General features: G+C 52.3%; 1 protein-coding gene across 1 annotated transcript; it reads right to left on the bottom strand.

The window, feature by feature from the left end:
• Positions 1-1,785: 1,785 nt before the first annotated feature.
• On the bottom strand, positions 1,786-25,748 carry LOC144731397 (hydroxylysine kinase-like). Its single transcript, XM_078612414.1, has 6 exons — positions 25,716-25,748; positions 13,667-14,090; positions 9,904-10,046; positions 8,693-8,894; positions 3,776-4,055; positions 1,786-2,578 (listed from the first exon to the last, which is right to left on the bottom strand). The coding sequence occupies exons 1-6, from the start codon at positions 25,746-25,748 to the stop codon at positions 2,368-2,370; spliced, it is 1,293 nt and encodes a 430-aa protein (XP_078468540.1). The 3' UTR covers positions 1,786-2,367.
• Between the last annotated feature and the right edge of the window lie 716 nt (positions 25,749-26,464).

Below are 26,464 nucleotides of genomic sequence, written 5' to 3'. Positions count from 1 at the left end.
TTGTCCGATTTCGCGCGCGTCTTTGTTGCTGTACATTACGCCCGATGCAAGACATCGCGTATTACGCACGAATGAAGTATGCTGTATATTAAAATCAGTTTTACCAAAAATAAAACGACATTCTTAAAAATGTAAACCAAGCAAAGCGAATCGTAGACAATAAATGACGTCACAAAAAGTCAGACCCCCCCCCCTCAAACATGACGTCACAAAGCTCTGCCCCCCCCCCTCCCCCAAAATAAAACATGCTTCAGATCGCTTTAAACTATTGTCATTGTAGTGCGTATTTAATGTGGCGCTGCACTCTGATGTTGTAGGAGAAAACATGTATTAAAAACGTCTATTTAATTAAGTAGAACGTGTTGTCTATATTTATTTAAATTTGCGCATTTTGATGTGACGTCATATTTCTAACCCCCCCCCCCCCCCCTTGTCACACAAATGTCTGACCCACCCCCCTAGGTGCGTGACGTCATTTATGGACGACTGAAGGTCATCGCATTTCGCGATGACCTTCAGTCATCACCAAAGTAAAAGCAGCAGATCACTGACAGCCAACGTTGATTTTTTTGTAATAAATTGTCAAAAAATGTAATTTACATCGGTGCGTTAAGACATTTATATATTCACCCGATTCACTCAATCAGCGGTGTCTGTTAATATTGCAATCGCGGTGTGAAGACTCACAATGCACGGCAGTGAGGGTTCTTATGCGTATAACATTTGTTGAGAATGCTCATACTTTTCATATATTTCATGAATTATCATAGTACACTCACCACGAGTACACTCACCACTACATATCTGCCAATTCCTTATCAAGTGCCTACCTGATTACAGACCAATTCAGACCTTATTGGTCACCCCGTGCCCTTATAAATCTCAACGTTCATCCTGCAAAGTGCCATCGCAAGGAAGAAACACAAACAAATAAGACACTTTTTTTTGCCCGCCTTGAAACGGCTGTACGCCGTATGGACCTGAAAACTCAATTTCCCTGCACAAGAATACGGGGTAAATCGTATGGGTTGACAGATATGAATTATATTTTGATTTAAAGCTTTCGTGACTAGGGATTCATATTCTTGGTTCTTTCGGTAAAGTCACGTAGAAGGAAAATAATACAATAATATAAAACAATAAAAATTCTCACGACGTTTCGACTGCAACACAAGCAATCATCATCAGGTGTGAAATCCACAGCAATAACATTTTTAAAAAGTGTCGTGAGAATTTTTATTTTATTCTTTTTTTATTTCCCTTCTACGTGACTTTACCGAAAGAACCAAGAATATAGATATGAATTATATTTAATCGTAAATGTGCCTGTTGTATGGGGGAGCGGTGGTGTAGCGGTTAGCGCGCTGGGCGATGAACCCAGCGTTCCAAGTTCGATTCCTGTTCATGGGCCAACACCAGTGACGATTATCTGAACCGGTCCTGGGCCTCCCCCTAGGTCGACTCAGCCTCAAATTAGTACCTGATGCAATGTGTAAAACACTGCGACGAGGGAGACAAAGGTGGTCGGGTTTGGTACGTGTTTGATTGTTGGGCATCTTTCGCGCCGTGCGTAGCAAAACTGCATTATATATGGGATTTGGTCCTCATATATAATCAGCATTGTGGGATGCTGTTGGTGTGAATGACGCCACGATATAAAATGAAAGTATTATTGCTTTAAATCGAAGGCGCGATTCGCGCGGTTTATGTCATATCGGAAAGAAAATAACTGTTTTAGAGAAAATCCCCCCCCTCTCCCTATCTCCTTTATTTTTCAACCGATGATGTAAAAACTTGAAATTATTTTTTTCGAATTTAGAGACCCCCCCCCCCCTTCATTATGTGAGGGCCTCAGCTGTAGCTTAATTTTGCTTAGGCCTCAATCAGGCCCGGTGTGCCACACGAGGCCAACCGCTGCGGGTGTGGCAGCGTTCTGCTTTCGTCAGGTCCGCGTGGCTTTAATCGCTGACCTACCCCGTGCTGGACATCTGTCAAGAACAAAACAAAAAATTAACCCGTAAAAACAAAGTTTTTCACTATGCGTGGCGGCTAGAGTCCTCTCGTCCTCTGGCTTGAGATGGCTGCCACCTATGGGTCAGATGATTGCCTGCCACCATTAAGCAATTGGTAATTAAATATATATATATTTTCCTAACAAGTGTAAAGTTATGGAAACATTTTTTCACGAAAATAAATTGTCACGCACAACGAGTCTGTGTGCAAAATGTCAGCTCGATTGGATCACGGGAAGTGGGTTAAAAAACGACCGAAAGATTTGCACGGTCGTAATCGCGCAAGCAAGTGAACTTAATATAAAGGATTTCAAAATAGAGCTCTCCATAGCTCATCGGATCCCTCCTACAGCCGTCAAGATTCCGATTCCGTCGACGAATTGGCGACGGAGCGCTTGCGCAACCGTTGAGCCGTGCGCGCCCAATTCTCCTGCACCACCCGTGGCCCCAGGTCCCAGAGGTGGCAGAGCAGCACCAGAGCTTTGGGGGCTGACACCATGAGGTAGCGCTCGTTCTGCGGGTGCAGCGCCACGTTGTGCCACGCGTTGAGTGCCGACTGGCTCAGCCTGCGCCACAGACACGGAAGTTTTAACATTTCGCGAAAAAATGTAAAAAAGTGAATGTTACACGCACTTAGTAGTGGTGGTTTTGGGTTTGATTTGTATGCTGAACTTCTTTCGCGCCGTACGTAGCCAACCGCGCTAATCGGCGGCGCGGGGGGAAGGACAACAAACTAAACACCAAAAAGCGGTTCTAAAGAAAGTGAGTTTTCAATCTAGATTTAAAAGTGCATAAAGCTCCAGTGGCTTCCTAAACCAGGGTTAGAACTCGAAAGACCGGGATGGAGTCTCGCTTTGCAACGGTGGCCCTTGCTCGACACCAAAGTGGCAAAGGAAAAATAAATAAAAATGAGGTACAGCAATGATGCCGATAGAAATTTGAGTGGTGTCACTTTTTATCAAGAGGACCCTGGCCAAGCGGAGTTTCCACCATTGGCTCAAGGCTGTAAACGGGTGACTGAGCGCCGCCCCAATGCTCATTTGAGTACGAAGTCAATTAAAACAAAATACAAAAACGATCGGTTTGTAATGGAATTGCGGCCTAGAATTGCGACAATTCATCGAACGTTTGGTGAATAGTTCACAGCAGTCCAGCGATGGAGCAGCATTTAAATGGTAACAAAAGCAACCGTGTAAAATAATACATGGAAAATATTTCACGAACATAAATAATTGTTAAATAAGATATTAGTCAGTTCGGGCAGACTAATTAAAGCTACCAACATTTTCGGAGGCTCAACTGGGACACAGAGTAGTGATGTGGCAGCCTCGCTTGCCAGATGAGCTGGCTGATGGGAATGTGTCCAGATCTTGCAAGGATCTGTGAGCTCGTCACACATAATCCAGCTCACCAATACCCATCGCCATTCACCACTATGTGACGGTGACGTCACCACGGTGCCTGTGCCAGGCCAGGTGCACTTTGAGGTCACGTGAAGTGTCGAAGGCCCGCTGACAGGTCACGGGACAGACCTAGGTGCCTGTAGTTGACTGAGATGACTGGCAAATGCACCAGCTGTGCCCCCTTACTGTGCCAACTTGTTGTATTTTATCCACCCGGCGCTCCGCTCGATGTTGTGAGCGTCACTCCTCTGCCCTCCGTTGTTGTTGGAGGGCGACTGCCTCCAACTGACACAGTAGCAGCGTCCTTCACGAGCCTCCTCCACCACCTCCAACAGCACCAGCACCTGAACCAGCACCCACCTTGCGAGCACCACCAGGAAGACGACCGCCCTCTCCTCGTCGGACAGGGGCAGCATGCTCTCGTAGCCCGCCATCACGTGGCCGCCGACGTCGACGGGATCTGGCGCGTCGATCATCGCGTAGGCGATGGCGATGGCGAGCTCGAACACCAGGTAGCCGAGGGTCATGTCGCCAAAGTCCAGCAGGCCGCTGACGCGCCACGGGGATGCTGCACCGGGCCGCGGTGACCCGGCCGGCACGGCGAGGATGTTGTTGTCGTTGAAGTCTCCGTGGATGAGGCCTGCCGTCGGGTTCGACGCGGTGCACGTTAGGGGTCGAGGCCAGGTCATGCCGCTCCACAGTGCGAGTTTCTCATCACAAGTCCGCCTGGCTGCACCACGGTGGCCCGGTGCCATGATAGTTTGTGGAGTTGGGGTGGGGAGGCCCTCTTTTTTAAATCCTTTATATTAAGTTCACTTGCTTGCTTGCTTGCGCGCTTACGACCGTGCAAATCTATCGGTCGTTTTTAACCCACTTCCCGTGATCCAATTGAGCTGACATTTTGCACACAGACTCGTTGTGCGTGACAATGCATTTTCGTGAAAAAATTTTTCCAAAATTTTACACTTTTTAGGGAAAAATAAATTACATTTAATTACCAATTGCTTAATGGTGGCAGGCAATCATCTGACCCATAGGTGGCAGCCATCTCAAGCCAGAGGACGAGAGGACTCTAGCCGCCCGTTTCAAAGACCAATGTGGGCTGGGTTGTGGCCCATTGAACACGCATATAAAGGATTTATAGTGAAAAACTTTGTTTTTACGGGTTAGTTTTTTAGACCATTCGCTTCCTTCCCGCCACCACCGATATGCCCGGTGATGCCGAATACTCAATTGTTAGCTACCTGTGGTTATTTCTGATCTAGTTTCCTTCAAAATCGTGCTGCAGTATTGCATTTCAACGATTCTTTTTCTTTGCCCTGTGCCGTTAATACGGGGTCGGCGGCTCTGCTCCTCATTCTCCACTTTTCCCTGCTCGCAGCATCCTCCTGGCTGAGACCAACGCTCGACACATCCTCATTGGTTCCGTCGCTCCGTCGCAAATTTGCGCTGCGTCTCGGTCTCTAGCCCAGCATGTTAATCTGCAGAACTCTTCGTCCCACATTTTGGGATCTGTCCACCAATGTGCGTCTCCACCACCTCATCGTTTGCGCGGTGGCGAGGGTCCCACGGTGGCGAGATGTTAACTACCCCGCCTGGTATTTTCTACCCAAATATACGCCTGTATATTTGGAGTTTGCATGTTCTACCCCGTGGTCGCGTGGATTTTTCTCCGGGTCCTCCGGTTTTTTTCCCTCCAAATTTAGACTCAACACGTGTTTAGGGCATTTGGCTGCTTTAAATATCTACATGATAAGCCACTTCGTTGAGCTATGATTTGTGGCCAGGTCGCTTCTGATAAGGAGCTATATAGCTCTCTGTGGGCCTTACTTGGTAAAAAAAAAAAAGTTTAGTTTTCGTAAATAGTTTTGGTTTAGTTTCACCCATCAAATTGCAAGGTCCCCAAGCTGCAGTCCCTAAAGCCCCTGGCCTTTATCCATCCCTACATATGTAGTAGGTTCAAAGAGACTTGGACGACGTAGTCGGAGGCACACTTATTTATTAACCGTTCCACTCTATACACCAGAGCGTATCCGCCGAACCTGCCACCCCCATGGAACCCACCGGAGCGTGTCCACCGAATCTGCCACCCCCATGGAACCCATCGGAGCGTGTCCGCCGAATCTGCCACCCCCATGGAACCCATCGGAGCGTGTCCGCCGAACCTGCCACCCCCATGGAATCCACCGGAGCGTGTCCACCGAACCTGCCACCCCCATGGAACCCACTGGAGCATGTCCGCCGAACCTGCCACCCACATGGAACCCACCGGAGCGTGTCCACCGAACCTGCCACCCACGTGGAACCCACCAGAGCGTGTCCACCGAACCTGCCACCCACGTGGAACCCATCGGAGCGTGTCCACCGAACCTGCCACCCCCATGGAACCCACCGGAGCGTGTCCACCGAACCTGCCACCCACGTGGAACCCACCAGAGCGTGTCCACCGAACCTGCCACCCCCATGGAACCCACCGGAGCGTATCCACCGAACCTGCCACCCACGTGGAACCCACCGGAGCGTGTCCGCCGAACCTGCCACCCACGTGGAACCCACCGGTGCGTGTCCACCGAACCTGCCACCCACGTGGAACCCACCAGAGCGTGTCCACCGAACCTGTCACCCACGTGGAACCCACCGGTGCGTGTCCTCCGAACCTGCCACCCACGTGGAACCCACCGGAGCATGTCCACCGAACCTGCCACCCACGTGGAACCCACCAGAGCGTGTCCACCGAACCTGCCACCCACGTGGAACCCACCAGAGCGTGTCCACCGAACCTGCCACCCCCATGGAACCCACCGGAGCGTGTCCACCGAACCTGCCACCCACGTGGAACCCACCAGAGCGTGTCCACCGAACCTGCCACCCACGTGGAACCCACCAGAGCGTGTCCACCGAACCTGCCACCCACGTGGAACCCACCGGTACGTGTCCACCGAACCTGCCACCCACGTGGAACCCACCAGAGCGTGTCCACCGAACCTGTCACCCACGTGGAACCCACCGGTGCGTGTCCTCCGAACCTGCCACCCACGTGGAACCCACCAGAGCGTGTCCACCGAACCTGCCACCCCCATGGAACCCACCGGAGCGTGTCCACCAAACCTGCCACCCACGTGGAACCCACCAGAGCGTGTCCACCGAACCTGCCACCCACGTGGAACCCACCAGAGCGTGTCCACCGAACCTGCCACCCACGTGGAACCCACCGGTGCATGTCCTCCGAACCTGCCACCCACGTGGAACCCACCGGAGCGTGTCCGCCGAACCTGCCACCCCCGTGAAACCCACCAGAGCATGTCTGCCGAACCTGCCACCCCACATTGAAACCCACCGGAGCGTGTCCTCCGAACCTGCCACCCACGTGGAACCCACCGGAGCATGTCCACCGAACCTGCCACCCACGTGGAACCCACCAGAGCGTGTCCACCGAACCTGCCACCCACGTGGAACCCACCAGAGCGTGTCCACCGAACCTGCCACCCCCATGGAACCCACCGGAGCGTGTCCACCGAACCTGCCACCCACGTGGAACCCACCAGAGCGTGTCCACCGAACCTGCCACCCACGTGGAACCCACCAGAGCGTGTCCACCGAACCTGCCACCCACGTGGAACCCACTGGTACGTGTCCACCGAACCTGCCACCCACGTGGAACCCACCAGAGCGTGTCCACCGAACCTGTCACCCACGTGGAACCCACCGGTGCGTGTCCTCCGAACCTGCCACCCACGTGGAACCCACCGGAGCGTGTCCGCCGAACCTGCCACCCCCGTGAAACCCACCAGAGCATGTCTGCCGAACCTGCCACCCCACATTGAAACCCACCGGAGCGTGTCCTCCGAACCTGCCACCCACGTGGAACCCACCGGAGCATGTCCACCGAACCTGCCACCCACGTGGAACCCACCAGAGCGTGTCCACCGAACCTGCCACCCACGTGGAACCCACCAGAGCGTGTCCACCGAACCTGCCACCCCCATGGAACCCACCGGAGCGTGTCCACCGAACCTGCCACCCACGTGGAACCCACCAGAGCGTGTCCACCGAACCTGCCACCCACGTGGAACCCACCAGAGCGTGTCCACCGAACCTGCCACCCACGTGGAACCCACCGGTACGTGTCCACCGAACCTGCCACCCACGTGGAACCCACCAGAGCGTGTCCACCGAACCTGTCACCCACGTGGAACCCACCGGTGCGTGTCCTCCGAACCTGCCACCCACGTGGAACCCACCGGAGCATGTCCACCGAACCTGCCACCCACGTGGAACCCACCAGAGCGTGTCCACCGAACCTGCCACCCACGTGGAACCCACCAGAGCGTGTCCACCGAACCTGCCACCCCCATGGAACCCACCGGAGCGTGTCCACCAAACCTGCCACCCACGTGGAACCCACCAGAGCGTGTCCACCGAACCTGCCACCCACGTGGAACCCACCAGAGCGTGTCCACCGAACCTGCCACCCACGTGGAACCCACCGGTGCATGTCCTCCGAACCTGCCACCCACGTGGAACCCACCGGAGCGTGTCCGCCGAACCTGCCACCCCCGTGAAACCCACCAGAGCATGTCTGCCGAACCTGCCACCCCACATTGAAACCCACCGGAGCGTGTCCGCCGAACCTGCCACCCACATGGAACCCACCAGAGCATGTCTGCCGAACCTGCCACCCCACATTGAAACCCACCGGAGCGTGTCCGCCGAACCTGCCACCCACGTGGAACCCACCAGAGCTTGTCCGCACAACCTGCCACCCTCGTGAAACCCACCGGAGCGTGTCCACCGAACCTGCCACTCCCATGGAACCCACCGGAGCGTGTCCGCCGAACCTGCCACCCCCACGTGGAACCCACCGGTGCGTGTCCACCGAACCTGCCACCCACGTGGAACCCACCGGAGCGTGTCCGCCGAACCTGCCACCCCCATGGAACACACCGGAGCGTGTCCGCCGAACCTGCCACCCCACATTGAAACCCACCGGAGCGTGTCCCCCGAACCTGCCACCCACGTGGAACCCACCAGAGCTTGTCCGCACAACCTGCCACCCCCGTGAAACCCACCGGAGCGTGTCCACCGAACCTGCCACCCCCATGGAACCCACCGGAGCGTGTCCGCCGAACCTGCCACTCCCACGTGGAACCCACCGGTGCGTGTCCACCGAACCTGCCACCCACGTGGAACCCACCGGAGCGTGTCCGCCGAACCTGCCACCCCCATGGAACACACCGGAGCATGTCCGCCGAACCTGCCACCCCACGTGGAACCCACCGGTGCGGAACTCGCGTCTCCGAGCCAGGAAACTTTGGCGGAACTCAGCGATGACCTCTCGCACGATGCTCCTCGCCCGCTCGCCGGGCAGCAGCGACGCGCGCGCCTCCAGGCTGGGCAGAGCGCACAGGTCCCACTCCCCCCCGCAGACACCGCCCGCTCCTCCGCGACGCTCCAGGCACGACATCAGCGGGCTGCGGAACTGACACGGAGAGACGCGTGCAGGCGACGACGATTACGAACTGATGTTTGCGGCGAAACGCCTCTCGTAGCATGCTGCTCTTATCGCTCGCGCGCTTGATGATAATACGTCGCTGCAATGACATCACCAGAGTGCTCCTGAAAGTCATTTTAAAATGGGGAGGGGAGCGAGTTCCACTGCTAGATTATTTTTTCTGCTTGCGGATGACCGCTTGTGTTGAGATCGAAACGTCGTGATATATTATTTTTTGTTTTATTTTATTTTTCTACCTACGTGACTTTACCGAAAGAACCAAAGAGTATGGATTCCTGCAGTCATGAAAGCTTCAAATCACTATAATTCCACTAATCGTCTATATAGTTTACAACTTAAGAAATGGGCTCTCTCCTCTCTCCCGGGATTTTCCAGCCCTGACCCCCATCCTCTACACCCCCCCTTTCCCCCCCAAGGTAATTTATTGTTCATTTTTTGTAAAGCGTCTTGACATGTCTTTTGCGTTGAGACTAGTCCAGGATACAAATTGAAATGATTGTTGTGAGTGTTTTTGTGGGGTTTTTTTTAAACTATCCATTTATTATTATTTATTTTACCAGGTAAGGCCCCACTGAGCTAAATAGCTCTCTTTCAGAAGCGACCTGGCCACAAATGATAGCCCAACGAAGTGACTTATCATCACGTGGAAATGTATAGCAGCCCAATCCTATAAATGCATGTCGATGTGGAGGGAAAAACCGGAGGACCCGGAGAAAAATCCACACAACCACAGGGAGAGAGACACCACAAACTCCAAATATATAGGCGTCAGGGTGGTGATCGAACCAACGACCTCCTGTATATCCGGTGAGGTAGTCAACATCTCAACCACCGTGGCGCCCCTCCACTAGAGGGGCTCTCTAGTGCTCCCTCTAGTGGAGACCCCTTCTGCCAGCAGTGGCACGAGTGAGCAATTGCAGTGGGGGTGGGGTGGAGAGGGGGGTCGAATCTCCTTTTGCTCAGACAGAAGACGAACCTCCATCAGCGCCTGGTCGAGGCCTGCGGCGAGCCGTCCCACTTGGAAGCAGAGGGCCGCGTCCCTCGGGATGGCGGAGAGGAGCTGTCCCTCCAGCAGGGTGAGCAGCCACACCGCGTGCGTGCGCCCCACCGCCCCGTGGACTGCACGCGAAGCCAACCGCCGACATCCCGACAGCGCTGCCCTTTACTCAGAGGTCGCGTTCATCACCAGCATCGTCAAATGAACCACGACACGTCGCTGACCTCGTCAAGGAGCATAAACCGCCACGCGAACTCCGGTCATCCTCGAAGCAGCGGCGTTTGGCTGGCCATCGAACAAAGACGGTCTCTGCATCGCGCGCTTTCAGATGCGCTTCTGCGGCCGTCTGGAGCGCTCTTCCTTCCGATATTAGGAAGCCACTGGAGCTGTGCACTTTTCAATCGAGATTGAAAACTAATTTCTATCAAACTGATGTTTGTGTTTAGTTTGTTGTCCTTCCCCCGCACCTCCGATTTGCACGGTTGGCTACGTACGGTGCGAAAGAAGTTCAACATACACACATACATGTGTCATCATAGTCATTGTGACACCAGCGGCAGGTAGCACGTTTGGGCCGCCTGCTGTCACAGAGGTTGGTTCGTGAATCTGGCGACCGTCCCGGTTAATGCTGCGGGTGTATCAACCGAAAATACTTGACGCCATTCGCTTCACCTTGGACGTTAAAGATCTCGTGACGTCATTTGCCAATAGGGGGCCATTGCGTGCCGCAGGAAATATGGTAAAAATTTGAAAAATTACCCGCGAGTTACTCGATTGGAATATACATCGCTATCATCGCCCGCTGCTGCAAAAAAAAAAACTTGGCAGGGCCCTGCCTGAAAAGAATATTTCCTCGAAAAACAAGCACAATAATACATTATAATCATCAGTCATGAACTATCCACTGCTGGATGAAGGCTCCCCCCATGTGCAAGCAAACGGCCATCGTCAAAATATCATGATAACCACAGCTGCTGCTGCAGTGCAGCAAAATAATGTTGTACTGTGCTTCTATGCTCCCCACCTTCACCATCCATCGTGAAGTATGGTGGCCCTCATCCAGCAGTGGATGGATAAGAGAAGGGCTGTACATACACTGTGATGGCATCTCAGTTTAACCAAAAAACATTTGCCTGATATAGAATTATCAGAGGTGCCCGAGCACAAATCGTCAACTATCAACACCTGAACACACCTGAACACACCTTCTGATAACACTACGTCCCTAAAGTGGAAATCATATTGAGCAGGCTATGGCCTTGTAACACAAATGAACCCGAAAGCGATCACTCTACGATGTGATCTTTTTTTCGTGAATCTCATGGCCCTTTTTCAAGAGGGTCTTGCCAATCTTTCGCAACAGTGGGGCGATGATTGTTAGATGCACTCCATTGAGTAATGCGCGGGCAATTTTTCTCATGTCGTGGCAATGATCATACCTTCCTAGCAGTGATCACATTGGGTTGCTTTAAACACAATGGCCGTTAACCTTTGCCCAATCTCGTGTTCTCGTTTCCCCACTTTATTTTCATTCATTCCCCGACATGTTTTCTGGCAAATGCAGCCCAGCCGCCGTCTGGGCCAATGACACTGGGTTAATACAACACGTTAAAAACAACATCGACAAAATACATCTAGAGCGGTTGAAGCTAATTATACACAGGATTGTGGCAGGGCTTAAGGGCTGACATTCTCGCCAGACATTTTTTAAGTCACTGGTAAACTGGAGGAGGTGTCACTGTGACCAATAGCCGCAGCCATAGCAAGCGGTTTACTCCATGTGGTGTGCCATGATGCTCTACAGATTGCAGTTATCACATTGCTGTCGTCATTGTTATTCCTAAGAATTTTCCAATTATCCGTTAGTATCATGATTAGACGAATATTTTTTTGTTCGGCACGCCAAAAGCTGGTAGTGTACCAGAAATGATTGTATATTCCAATAATTTCTTACCTATAAATGTACATTTTTGTCTGTCTGTCCGTCTGTCTGTCTGGGTGTCTGTCTGTGTGTGGACGAAACTTGCGAAGGATTTGGCTCGCAAACCGTGGGGTTGACGTCTACAAAAAGTAGCCAGGTATCACGCCATAAGCCCCGTGGTGAGCCAGCACTCTTCCATTTTACCATCCGTCAACTTTAAAGTAGTTAAATTAACAATTGAGTGCTATTTAATAATATTTATTTATTTACTTACGCCGCTCGGCGCGCGCCAAAGCACACATTTGCGCATGCCCCTAGCAACGCACATGCGCGATCGGTGGAGGGGGGGGGAATTCTCATTCGCGTTTAAAATGCAATAAAAATACACAAAACGCTGAGGTCAATTCTTCACAGTGTCATGTCCTCCCCCCCCCCCACCCCAATTTGTGCAGTTACTACTATAGAGTCGGTAGATGCTACTACTATAGGCCATAGATACTACGGCAGAGCGGGAGGGGGGATTGTGGGTTGGGGGGGGGTAGCAGCCCAGCCCCAGCCTGCTAAGTTGCCACCTCGGCTGGCTGAGCAATCTAGGCGAGGCCGGGGGCTCTGCACGGGACTAGGTCTCACCACGGCACTGTTACGCACTATTTTCTTGCTTCTTTCGCTAAACTCACGTAGACAGAAACCTAAAATGAAAAAATTCAGTTAGGAAATATTAAAATAATAATGTGTGTCTAAGTCCATGTGTGTGTGTGAGTCGATATGTGTGTGTAAGTCAATGTGTGTGTGTGAGTCTATGTATGTATGTGTGTGAGTCGATGTGTGTGTGTAAGTCAATGTGTCTGTGTGTGTAAGTCGATGTGTGTGTAAGTCGATGTGCGTGTGTGCGTCGATGTGTGTGTGTGTGTGTGTAAGTCGATGTGTCTGTGTGAGTCGATGTGTGGGCATCGATGTGCGTGTGTGCGTCGATATGTGTGTGTGAGTCGATATGTGTGTGTAAGTCAATGTGTGTGTGAGTCTATGTATGTGTGTGAGTCTATGTATGTGTGTGAGTCGATGTGTGTGTGTAAGTCGATGTGTCTGTGTGTGTAAGTCGATGTGTGTGTGAGTCTATGTATGTGTGTGAGTCTATGTATGTGTGCGAGTCGATGTGTGTGTGTAAGTCGATGTGTCTGTGTGAGTCTATGTATGTATGTGTGTGTGAGTCGATGTGTGTGTGTAAGTCGATGTGGGTCTGTGTAAGTCGATGTGTTTGTGTGTGTGGGTCGATGTCTGTGTGTGTGTAAGTCGATGTGTGTGTGTGTCTTTTTCTCCCGGGCAACGCCGGGTACTTCCCGCTAGTAGACAAATAAATGTCCATTTTGAACCCTCTCAGCTAGCGGTGTACCACCTTGTTTCCGAGAATGACCCCAGAAGATGGCATCACATAACTCTCTCATGACCTCACTCAGTGGGCCTCTTCATTCAACAATAGGGACACACCTTTCATATTTCCTGCAATGTTCATCACACGTCAATTGAAAGAAATATCTTTCATTCCGAGAGATATAAGAAGATTTTTTGTTTAAATCGTATTTATGCGGTCATTGCTGACCAGGATGAGAATATCAACTCGTCACAACACTTGTAAAACTCGTTCTAATCACCAGCGGCTGAGGCCTGGTTTCAAACCCAGCGTCTCTCAAACGGTGGCGGCTCAATCCACCGTGGCAATATCAGCGCCCTCGGCCACTTGGGCACCTCCACGGCTGCCACATCTCCGGCGCGCGTGTGCCCGTTATACGTTCGTTCCTGCCATCAGCGGAGCGCGGCTCTCACCCACGATCTCCATGGACACAACCTCCCCTCTCAGCGTGGGCACCTGCTCCGGCACTGGAAATCCTCGCTTGAGGAGGAACGCGATCACCTCGGACTGCAGGAGCACAAACTCGTGACTCTTTCTCTCATCCAAGCTGAACACCTTCAGGACGTAGCCACCACCATCGCCGCCGCCGCCGCCATCGGCCCCGTCGGGCAGAACGCAAAAGTTCTGGTCTTCGTAGCTCTCCAGCGGCGTGACGCCGGCGTGGCGACTGACCCGCAGGCCGTAGACTCGGTGCAGCAACGCGGAGGCATCGTGAGCCGAGAGGTCGGGCTTGGCGAGGCCGTTTTCGCCGGCGAACGGCGACGGCGGCGGGGTGGCCTCCTGCACGCTTTTCGCACGGGGAAGTCGCAGGGTCGGGAAGGGCCACGTTGCCAATGCCTAAATGACCAAACCTCGCGCCCTGGGACCACTCCACCCTCTCTCCCTCCTAGGACGGCTCGAGGACATCTCAAATCTCGGGTTGCCCTTGGTCCGAGGACTTGGTCGTATTTCTAAACTAAACATTAAAAAAATAAAATTTACCAGGCAAGGACCTCATTGAAGCGACATAGCTCAGAAGCGACCTGGCCACAAATGATAGCTCAACAAAGTGGCTCATCGTGTGGAAATGTATAGCAGCCAAATACTCTAAACGCGTCATGTTGATTCTAAATGTGGAGGGAAAACCGGTGGATTGGGAGACAAATCCACACGACCACGGGGAGAACACACAACCTCCTTCATACCAGGCCAGGTAGTTAATATTTCGCCACCGTGGCACACATTTTCCAGTTTGAAATTGGTCGCATGTAAATGTTTAAAATGGCAATTTTCATTAAATGTCTAAACGCTGACTGATAGCGAATTCCAATTGTAAATTTAAATTTGTTTATCCACGAAAAAAAAGCTGTGACACTGGCATCAACCCTCGGCCCCGTAGGCCCCAGTCTTGAATCCAAGACGGCGTGTGGCCAAATCACCCCTAAATGTGCCCGGTCTCGTCAGATCGAGCAAGCCATTCATTTGTACCTGATGATGGTTGCTTGTGTTGTAATCGAAACTTCGTATTCTATTATCATTTAATTTAATTTCTTTCTACGTGACTTTACCGAAAGAACCAAAGAGTATTTGTCCACAGTTGATAAATAGCATTATTATGAGCCTGTGCTGGGCACTCATGATATAATGCAAGCCCAGACGTCTACGTGGTTCTGCATTTGCACGCAAGAGCCTCTATGCAATCCCGCAGGGAAACATGCTGCATGCTGCAATTGCTGCATACATGTTCCCAGGCACAAACGTACGTATGGACCCGTTCAGCCCATTTGTCAATCTACTGCCTTACGACGCCTTGCGGGTCACGGAGTAAATTTGACCATACTTCACCGTGCCGTTTATTGCGGGTTGAAGCATAGAAGTACAGTACAGCAATGGACGTTTCTGCATTGCCCCCTTGTCTGTCTCCACGTAACACAGCCCGCAGGAGCAAACGAGAGTCTGGCGTGGAATTGTGGTCGCCCATCCAAGCGCTATCCAGGCCCAAACTGCTTGGCTTCTAAGACATCATGATGATAATCAACGTTTTTGAGTGTTAGATCGCGTTATTTATAAATCTGTCGTAACCCTCCACTACCCGACACGGCCAATCAGTAAAAAAGTGTCACGTTGACAAAAGACAAATAGTTCACTGCTTTAGCCCACCGGTGTGTTGAAGCGTGAAACCACAACATTGACAATTTTTGAGTAGTACGACGTTTCGCTGGTAATTGCATCCAGCATCATCGGGCAATTCGCCAGAATGGTGAGGCTCTGCTCTGTCTCCCGTTACGACACATTTATAAATAACGCGATCTAAACCCAAAAACGTTGATTATTAATAATATTGGTCGCGAAAGCCTACGTGTTAAACTGACATCATGATGAGATTACATGTACATTTTAAGGTAATTTGGTCGTAGGGTTTTACGTTTTGTTTATTTTGTTTAACCAGGGTGGCATCTCAAGAGACCAAGAATAGACTCACTTGCAAGAATGCACAGACGTAGTCGTTCGAGCATTGGGGGCGATGTAGCCAGACGCAGTGTAACTGGGTCATAGGCCTAGATATAGTCGATTTAATGCACCAAGTTTTTGACCTTGCAGTCTCTGGAATGGGTTTTGTTTGGATATTGATCCACAGTACACCGTGCCAAAGTGCGTTGTGCAATTCCGTTTGCAAATGCGCCCGTCATACTATGCAGACGCGTTTTATATGTATAGTATGTTGAACTTCTTTCGCATCGTACGTAGCCAACCGTGCGAATAGGAAGTGCGGGGAAGGACAAAAAACAAACCACAAAAAGCAGTTCTTCGGAAATGAGTTTTCAATCTAGATTTATAAGTGCATAGATCCAGTTGTTTCCGAAGAGCATTCCAGACGGCCGCAGAAGTGCGGTTTTACGTCGAACCTAACGAGGCTCTCCCCTGACACATCCCTGTTTCTCCTTCCCCCTTTCTCTACCCATGCCTCGACTCTATTAATACCTGTAACCCCAAACCTCATTGGCTCCACTCGCAGTGACCCACTTACAGCGCTGCCAGTTGTCTTATAATAGTAACAATAATGCCCTTTATTTACCAAGGATAAAGCCTCACTGAGTCTCAAGACTTCTTTTTTTCCCCGGAGGGATGTGCATTGTGGGATGTTTGGCCAATTATATTTTTAAGTATATTCTTAGGTTTGTTCGGTAAAGTCACGTAGGTAAAACATCAAAATTAATGAAAATGAAATAAAATAAAAACAAAAATCACGACGTTTCGGAGGCAACACAAGTCTCCGTCATCAGGTGGGACCGTCACAACCGAAAAAAACCTAAGAATATGATTCCTTGCAGTCACGAAAGCTTCAAATCTAGAATTTATTTTTAAGTCTTTTGGCTTCTTGCGGGAGGAAATCGGAGAACCCGGAGGAAAGCCACCACGCATTTGAGAGAGCCTAACGCTCAAAGCTCCACGCAATGGATTGAAAGATCCGGTCACCTGTACTACTTAGCTCCTTCGCCACTCTATGCCTACAAAACCTGGTGGTCATTCAAATATGAGCCAGGCTCAGTTGCATCGATTCCAACATCTGACAAGACCAGGCACGTAATATTGTCATTGTTGTTTGATTAAATGTTTTCGAACAAAAATGATACCGTGCATGATTTCTAACACAATTATGTGCTGTAAAGTGTTCACTGCTATTACTCTATGTGTCAGCATATTTTCTATGCACTGCTAGCAACGGTGCGAAAGACATTCAACATACGTACACGTACAGCAAAGTGGAATTTGAGAGATGAATTATCGGGAAGGCAGCGGACTGCGGACCGAATACACGACATTAAAAACAAATACCTGTACAGCATGGGCAGTGTACACAGCAACCTCCGATTAGCACGGTGGGCTACGTACGGTGCTAAACAAGTTCAACACACACAACAACCAATTGTAGATAATTTATAAAAACACATGAACAAGTAAACCCGTAAAAACAAAGTTTTTCACTATAAATCCTTTATATGCGTGGCGGCTAGAGTCTTCTCGTCCTCTGGCTTGAGATGGCTGCCACCTATGGGTCAGATGATTGTCTGCCAGTAGTAAGCAATTTGTAATTAAATATTTAATTTGTTTTCCCTAAACAGTGTAACATTTTGGGAATTTTTTTTCACGAACATTAATTGTCTCGCACAACGAGTCTGTGTGGAAAATGTCAGCTCGATTGGATCACGGGAAGTGGGTTAAAAAACGACCGAAAGATTTGCACGGTCGTAAGCAAGCAAGCAAGCACACAAGCAAGCAAGCACGCAAGCAAGTGTAGTAACGCTTATGACTCGTTCACACCGGAGTTGGAGGCACACTTGTTTATTTAACACCATACGTTGTGACATACACACTGAGGGGGTATCGGCCCCCTCACCCGTCTATCTGAGGACACACCTCTAGGCTAACCCTAGCCTGCCTCTGAGTCCTCCTCTAATGGGCTAGGGGAGGCTATCTTGGCCCGACACTGGTCAGTCGGGCCCGGTACCCAGAGTCCAGACCAGCACTGGCTCTGGCTCTGGTACCACGCCACTGGCTCGAGCCTGCGCGGTCCTGATAAGGACGGCGTGCCAGGGGGAGACCAGGGCTCTATCTAGGACGTCTTCCTCTTCTCTTCTTAGCTAACACAACACTCCCGAGCCCTTCGATACATTCCCCTTTTATACCCAACCCCTCCCTGAGGGGTGGGGCCCCGGGGGATCATAATGACCGAATCGACCCCCCAGGGTGTCTGGCGCGGACGTCGCAGAGGGCACCTGCTCGTGCACACATGTAGCCCCGCCTACTGTGTTTGTTTACCATAGGCTGCCATGCATAACGGGCTCTCTCTCTAACACCCCTACATCACTCCCCCCCGCATAGCATGCAGCCGTCCCGGCTGCCAACATACAAAAATTTGACAATAAAGGTGCCTTCACCCCCTGACCGCGCGTGTGCCTCACTATTTTTGAACAATAACAGGAACCAGAACAAGAACGCAACAGCAAGATGAGAAAACAACCCGTCGCACCCCCCCCGAATAAATACGAATTCCGTAAAAAAAACAGCCTATATACAATCAGCAGGGAACCCACCACGCACACACAACACACGGTGAAGCCAACATATGTACATCCGAGGAGTGGGGAACACACCACCCACACAACATCCAATGAACACAACAGCTATGTACACATTTTCCGGCCTCACAACAGTTTGCGCATTTTAGCGCGCGTCCTTGCAGCGGGCCCCTCACACGGGGTAACCGCGTGTGGCGGACCATCAGGTGGCAATTTTCCGTCTTGGGGTGAGCATTCATCCGACTCCCCGTGACCCTCGGTATCCGCAGGAGGGGTGATTGGGCGTGAGCCCGTCACTCCTGATGCACCTGAAGGTGGCACAGCCGGCAAGGCATTAGGTGAGAGCGACGGAGACGGACCCAGCGAGTCGGCCGACCCCCCACATGCTTGGCCACGCGCGTGTGAAGTGTGATTGTGTACCGCAGAGAAGGGTTTTAACCTAGAGGGGTGCACGAACCATCGCCGCTTCCCCCACTTGATGCGCACGCACTGCGGTCGTAACACCTCCACCACTTCCACAGGGCCCCGCCACGGCCGCACCAGTTTAGAGGAGGTTGCCAGTGGCACCTGGGGGCAGTGCAGCCATGCCTTGTCCCCCGGCTTCCACTGCAGCATGTGCGCTCGACTCAATCTGAGGCGCTCATTCGCCTTCTGACGGAGGTCAGAGTTTTGCATTGCAGCATCCCGTGCCTCGGTCAATTTGTCCAGATTAAATTTAACGTGGTCAGCCAGATTAGTTTTTCCCTGCGGCACGGGGATCTGCAACTGGGCACGAACAGGCGGGTCTGGTTCTCGGCCGTACATGAGGTAAAAGGGAGAAAACCCCGTAGCTGCATGGGGTGCCATCCGGTACGCCGCCAAGACCCCCTGAATTTGTAGGTCCCAATCCGTTTGCGAGTCCGAAACTTGTTGTGATAACATGGACGTGATGGTGCGATGCAACCGTTCGACCATCCCGTCAGTTTGTGGGTGATATGGGGAGGTCCGAATTTTCTTTGTGCCCAGGAGATCACAGACTTGTCTGAGTAGTTTACCGGAAAAATTTCTGCCCTGGTCGGTCAGCAGCCTCTCCGGAGCACCTTTGTCCAGGACATAACCCTGAACAAAGGCCTCCACGATGGCTGCTGCCGACTGGTTGGCCAGAGGCCAGGCCATAGGCCAGCGTGTAAAATACTCGACACCAGTCAACAAATATCTATTCCCCCTGGGGGTGGCGGGGAATGGTCCCAAAATGTCCAGAGCGACCAGCTCGTTTATCCTGGACACTTTGATCGATTGCAAGGGCGGGTTAGACTCCCGTGCCGGCGGTTTGCGTTGTGCACATCGAGGGCATGATCCCAACAAATCCCCAACATCCCTCGTCATGCCAGGCCAATAAAAATCAAGTTGCAGCAAGGCGAGAGTCTTTTGGGTCCCCAGGTGTAGGAGGCGCTCATGAGCGGCCCATACCACCCTGCCCCGCAACCCAGTAGGGACCACCAGCCGATGTCGACGCGACTTCCCGTCCCAATGCATCAGCAGGCCTTGGCACATTTCCCATGCGTCGGAACCACCTCTTTTTCCCCCCGCCGCACCGCCAACGCGACGTCGCCACCCGAGGAGGGACACATCCTCCATCTGGAGGCGCCCCCAGTCAATGACGGGCAACCCCAACAGGGAATCTTTGCCCTGTTGTTCGATCGAATTAGTAACTACTGTATCGTCGTCGTTGGCGGCCGCCAAGACAGGAACCGATGTGTCCCCTGGAGGTCTGCAACGTCCAGACCCCAGGAGGCATGCACACTCGGAGGTGGTTGGCAAGCGCGACAGAGCGTCCGCGTTGGTGTGGCGAACGCCCTTACGGTATGTGGTTTGGAAATCGTAGTCCTGGAGGACCTCCAACCATCGGGACAATTGTCCCGATGGCTGTTGAACCCTCAGGGCGTACTGCAGTGCCGCATGATCTGTGCGGACGGTGAAATGCCGACCGTACAGATATGGGCGATACTGTTGGATGAAATGGACAATTGCCAACAGTTCCCTACGGGTGACACAATATCGTTGCTCCGCTGGAGACAACACCCGACTGCCGTACGCAACCACACGTTCCACGCCGTCAACCACCTGGGAGAGCACGCCCCCAATACCCGTGTTGCTCGCATCGGTGTCGAGCAAGAATGGTTTTGAAAAATCAGGGTAAATCAGGGGAGGAGCGTTTACCAAAGCGTCCCGAAGGGAGCAAAAAGCAGCTTCCTCCTCCCGACCCCAGCAGAACCGAACCCCTTTTGATGTTAAAGCGTGTAGGGGTTTTGCTATAGTCGCAAAATTAGCGACGAAGCGTCTATAATACGACGCAAACCCAATAAAACTCCTAACCTCTCCCACTGAGGTGGGAGTCGGCCAGGAGCTTACACACTGCGTTTTGGCGGGATCGGTAGAAATACCTGAGCGTCCCACGATGTGCCCCAAATAACGCACCGACTCGCGTAACAAATGGCATTTTTGGGGCTTAAATTTCAAATTAGCAGCCCGCATCTTTAGGAAAACCGCCCGCAACCTCTGGAGATGTTCATCAAAAGTTTTGCCAAAGACAATAACGTCATCCAAATAAATCAGGCACGACTCCCATTGCAATCCAGCCAAAACCAATTCCATCAACCGCTGGAAAGTTGCCGGCGCTGAGTGTAAGCCCATCGGCAACCGGTTGAATTGAAACAGGCCGTGCGGAGTACGGAAAGCAGTTTTAGGCTTTGAATCATCGTCCAGAGGAAGCTGCCAGAATCCCGAAAGTAAGTCCAATGTGGAGAAGAATCGCGCTCCCGCCAAGGCGTCAAGCGATTCGTCCATCCGTGGGAGCGGGTATGCATCGGCAACCGTAATTTTGTTAAGGCGCCGAAAGTCAACGCAAAACCGCAACGAACCGTCCTGCTTCTTAACCAGGACGATCGGCGCTCCCCAAGGGCTGTTGGAGGGAGAAATGATGTCGGCGGCTAGCATGTCATCAACAGCCGATTTGACATGGTCCTTTTCGGCGGGACTCAACCGAAAAGGATTCTGGCGTATTGGCGCGCTGTCACCCGTATCAATATGGTGACGCAGCAGATTAGTGCAGCCCAAATCGTATTTATCTCGACTGAAAACGTCGGAAAATTCCCTTAGTAGTGTCTTAAGACGTTGACGCTCTAAATTTGACAGGTCCGTCGATCCCGCACAAAGCGCCTCGAGCCACCCTTCATCGCTGTCCGAATGTGGTCGCGGTGCAGGGACAGCGCCGACATGACTCGCGACGGGTTCCTCACAGGGCACCGGCGTTGCGTGAGCAAGCACGGTCCCCTGTGGGACCACCACCGTCTGCGAGCCCACATTGAGGACCGCGATGAAGGGTTCTCCTTCCCCTCTCACTATGGTCTGGGCCGGGAGTAAATCAGGTCCACTGACCCCGGCCCTAGACGGTCCCAACAGAACCCCTTGAGCCCCAATGCCCTTAGCGAAGGGCCGCCGAAGTTTCAAAGGAATCAACATTTGCGCCCCCGGAGGAACGCGCACCGTTCTATCTACGAACGCCGGCACCGTCGCGAACGCCGTCCGGCTCGTAGCGGGGGATGGCAGAAACGCCATGCGTCGGCCCGATGGGAGCTCAATGCATCCCTGGTCGATTAATATCCTAATCGGCATTTTGGCCAGGAAGTCCGTCCCCAGCAGGCACGGAACCGCCAGCGAGGAGGAAACAAAAATCGGCCCAGACAATTTAATATCCCCGACACAAATTTGGGCACGAATTTGTCCGATGATGCCAAGTGAACCCCCGTTAGCAGCAAAGAATGGCACGTTAACAGGCATCAAAGGACGGCTTTGGGCAGGGAGAATGTTATAAATCAACTCCGAAATAATGGTCGCCGATGCTCCTGTATCGACCAGGATGCGCACCTCGACCCCATCGATGTGGCCCACAACGGCCGACGACCCTGACGACGCGGCTACAACCCGATGGGCCAACACGGACCACTGGCTGGGTTCAATCTGAGTACCCAGAGCGGTGCGTGTTGGTGCCATGGTACGCGATATTGGCCCCCCCTTCGCTGCGGTGTTTGAGTGTGTGACGGGCGTGTGCGTGGGCCAAGCATGAGGGGTGCCGCGACTCGCCGGATTATGATGGTGGAGCTTGTGACGAGGGCCGGCGTCCCGTTGAGGTGTCGTCCTGCGCTGCCCAGGAGAGTGGCACCCCGAGGCGACGTGGCCCCGGAAGCCGCAGTTGTAACAGCGTGGAAGCGCTGGTGACGACGATGGATGTTGTAGACGGCTTGAACCGGCCCGGTCCTCCCGTACTCCCGCTCCATGCTGCCGTTGATGGTCGATGGCGCAAACCTCTTCCGCCGGGAGGGTGGCTGCAGCGACGGCACGCCCGCTCGCCGCCTTGCTGGCCTTCCGTCGTTGAGAGGACAGGTTTGCGTGGAGAAGACGGGCCGCTTGGAGGGAGCACATCTCTGCATCGTCCTGTGCGACAATGACGATGTCTAAGTCGTCCGCCAGCAAAAGTATCTTCTCTGTCACCATGGCGTCGACACCCTCGTCATCCATTCGTGGAAAGGCCTCCTTCGCCAGTGCCAGGAGGCTTGTGCGGTACGCCAGGGGCGACTCCTTCGTCCCCCGCTGGCGATCGTAAAAGAGTTGGCGACAGTCCGATGGTGGACCATATACCGCCGACAGCACCTGCATCGCCTTCCGCAGCGTGGAGCGCCTCTCCTTCGAAGCCGATGTTAGAGTGGCGAGGGCGTCGCTGTCGAGAAGTGCTGGCAGCGCGCGGAGAGCCTCGGCGTCTGTCCACTGTGCCATCTCCTGGTGAGCGAGGAAGCGCCGCTGGAAGCCGCCCCAGTCACCATCCTCGCCCACAAATTCCTTGAGTGGAGGTAGCCGCTGATGTAAGGCAGCGGCTGCAGAGGAAGAACGCACTCCCTCGTCCGCCTCACTCAAGTCAGCGTCGGCACGAACCAGCGATGGCATCGCCGGTCGCACCCGTGGTGACGTTCCGCCCGTTGGTGGTGACGCGGCAGGTACTGTACTCCCGCCGTTGGACGCGATGCTTAGAGCGGCCACGCCCTCAACAGCAGCTGCGGCGATGGCGGGAGTTTCAAAATGTTGCTCCGTGGAAATGGCGGGAAGGCGCTGTGATCGTCGGCTGCCGTTGCCCCGTGGCGGTCCCGCAGCCCCCAGCTGCGTGATGGTGTCGAGCATGGCGGCTGCGGCGTACAGCAGCTCGGTCAGCTTCGCGTGCGCCTCCCTCAGCCCCTCCATCGACGGCTCCCCTTCCTCCAGCTGCTGTGGCGTGGATGCGCCCAGCCCCGGCTGGTCGATGGCATCTTCAGCCGTCTCGGGCCCTCCGACTGCAGTGGTGTCTTCTGCCTCTGGTACCCCGACTCGAGTCGTCCGGCGTGTATCCATGTTCGTACTTTGTTTCACTTCTGACGCCAGATGTAGTAACGCTTATGACTCGTTCACACCGGAGTTGGAGGCACACTTGTTTATTTAACACCATACGTTGTGACATACACACTGAGGGGGTATCGGCCCCCTCACCCGTCTATCTGAGGACACACCTCTAGGCTAACCCTAGCCTGCCTCTGAGTCCTCCTCTAATGGGCTAGGGGAGGCTATCTTGGCCCGACACTGGTCAGTCGGGCCCGGTACCCAGAGTCCAGACCAGCACTGGCTCTGGCTCTGGTACCACGCCACTGGCTCGAGCCTGCGCGGTCCTGATAAGGACGGCGTGCCAGGGGGAGACCAGGGCTCTATCTAGGACGTCTTCCTCTTCTCTTCTTAGCTAACACAACACTCCCGAGCCCTTCGATACATTCCCCTTTTATACCCAACCCCTCCCTGAGGGGTGGGGCCCCGGGGGATCATAATGACCGAATCGACCCCCCAGGGTGTCTGGCGCGGACGTCGCAGAGGGCACCTGCTCGTGCACACATGTAGCCCCGCCTACTGTGTTTGTTTACCATAGGCTGCCATGCATAACGGGCTCTCTCTCTAACACCCCTACACAAGCAAGCGAACTTAATATAAAGGATTTTAAAAGGCAATATCGCGCGTATACATTAGCCCATTGCCGAAAATATTTCATTTTTAAAAGTTCACTGATATTTTTTTCGGCTTTATATGACGTTAAATCATACCTGTCAACCCCTGATCAGTTCCTAACTTATTACAGACCAATGCAGACATTATTGGTAACCTCGTGACCTTATAAATATCAACGTTCATCCTACAAAGTCTCCCATCATAAGGGAGAAACACAAACAATTAGACAACAAAAATATGTTTTGCCCGTAATGAAACGGCTTCATGCCATATGGACCTGAAATGCTCAATTACCCTGGACAAGAATACGGGAACCCGAATGGGTTGCCAGGTATGTTAAAGCAACATCATCTCAACTGAATATGACGTTTTTTGCCGCGTCTATGCCTCGATTAAAACGATCAAATAAACGACGGTACACTGAAGGGCGACGCTGGGCTTGACACCACCACTCTCCCGAATATTATCGTCCCCTTAACTTGAGCTATATTTGTACACTGCCTGAAAATAAATGCCTTGAGTTTGGGCTGTGATTTATGAATATCGGTCGCATTCAACATGTAAGCTGTTGTAGCAACTTTGGTGGCAAAACATCAAATGCCCCTTCAGGATGTATTGATGTGTTCCTGCTGTTCTTGGCATAAATCAGCTGTTGCCAGAGCGTAATTAACGGTCTGGGAATATATCCCTGGCAGGTAGATTATATGTACGAATTGTGTGGAGCAGTTTAAAAGTCGTCATCAAAATCTTAAGGTCACCTTTACCCTTGCCTCGGGCTTTGTTTTTGTGCTACTTTAACTATTTCGTTTATTTTTTTCAATTCCCCTGGATATTTTCTCCAGATGGAACGTCTCACTCGCACGGGTGTCCAGGCTGTCAAGCGGAACATGCTTGGCACACACGTGATGGCACCTGCACGCGCGCTGTTAAGTAGACGCCTCTCACAGCAGCGAACCTGGATGCGGTGTCACAAACATTTAGATAGCCTCAAGAACAGACACAAGACAGCGCAAGGCAGTGCGCTTGATCATCAATTACACAGCAGTCGTAGATCACCGGTGCCAACACAGCTTCTCATACAAGCAACACATGTTATCACACGCATCGCGTCGAGAATTACGTACACACGTTGCAATGCATTACCCGTCTGGTGCGTCCTGGCCATTTGAACTCATTTTGTCCGGTCACAGTTGCCGATGGCTTTGGCGAGTCCTGACCGGCGCAGATATCAACCCCTGTTGCCCTGCCCCCCCATCCCACATTCTAGGGCTGTGTGACCCACCCAATGTCCTCCCTCCGCCTCGTCCGTATATCCAATCTCACACGCACGCTCACCGCCACCAACCCTCGCATCGCAGTCCTTCTTGGGAAAGCACATGGTCGCGTCCGTCACTGCGCTTGCTACTCATCCACTTGGATTGTTCAACGGCGCACACGCTTGAATCAGTACTCGTGTACGAGTACACCCCCCCCCCCTGCCCTCTGCGGGGTGGATGGCGAATGGTCTACAACTGGTCAGAACTGGCGCTGGGCGACGCGTGGCTAGCCAGGCAGGCAGACAGACAGCCAACCAGCCAGCAAAACTTTAAAAAAAAAAATTGTTGTATGCCATTGGAACCTCATTTGCCAGTAAAAATATGATAATTGGTTTTTTTACCCTTCTATCTGGCAACAAAACTGACACTTTTTTTTTTACAAGGAGTCATGTTTGCATAGACCACAATACCTGCAGTCATAATGCAAACAAAAAACACAACTCTGATAATGTATGCGCCTTTTGGCGTCATCTGGTCCAACACCATGTGAGACTAGGCTCTAAGGAAAGCTGTCTCGGGTGTGGACCAATCAACTTCAAGGACGGTGCATACATGATCAGAGTTGTGTTTTTTTTTGCATTATGACTGCAGGTATTGTGGTCTATGTAAACATGACTCCTTGTAAAAAAAAAGGTGTCAGCTTTGTTGCCAGATAGAAGGGTAAAACAACCAATTATCAATTGTTGTATAATGTTGTCGTTGACGAATTGTATTCCCATTGTGCTAGTGGAAGCAATATCATGCAATCGTTTACACGCCAACTCTCACGCGGACACAC

This window comes from Lampetra planeri, chromosome 39, assembly GCF_965212315.1.
Source record: "Lampetra planeri chromosome 39, kcLamPlan1.2.h2, whole genome shotgun sequence".
NCBI lineage: Eukaryota > Metazoa > Chordata > Hyperoartia > Petromyzontiformes > Petromyzontidae > Lampetra > Lampetra planeri.
The sequence above is the reverse complement of the archived record's forward strand: the minus strand, read 5'-3'. Positions and strand labels throughout refer to the sequence as shown.

Bases quoted from the DNA above. Each gene is read 5' to 3' on its own strand.
- LOC144731397 (XM_078612414.1), bottom strand. From the start codon at position 25,748: ATGTGCTTTCCCAAGAAGGACTGCGATGCGAGG. The intron at 10,047-13,666 runs GTGAGAGCCGCG...CTTCGCGTGCAG, and splicing joins TGTGTCCATGGAGATCGTGG to TCCACGGGGCGGTGGGGCGC. The intron at 8,895-9,903 runs GTTCGTCTTCTG...TCTCCGTGTCAG, and splicing joins TCGACCAGGCGCTGATGGAG to TTCCGCAGCCCGCTGATGTC.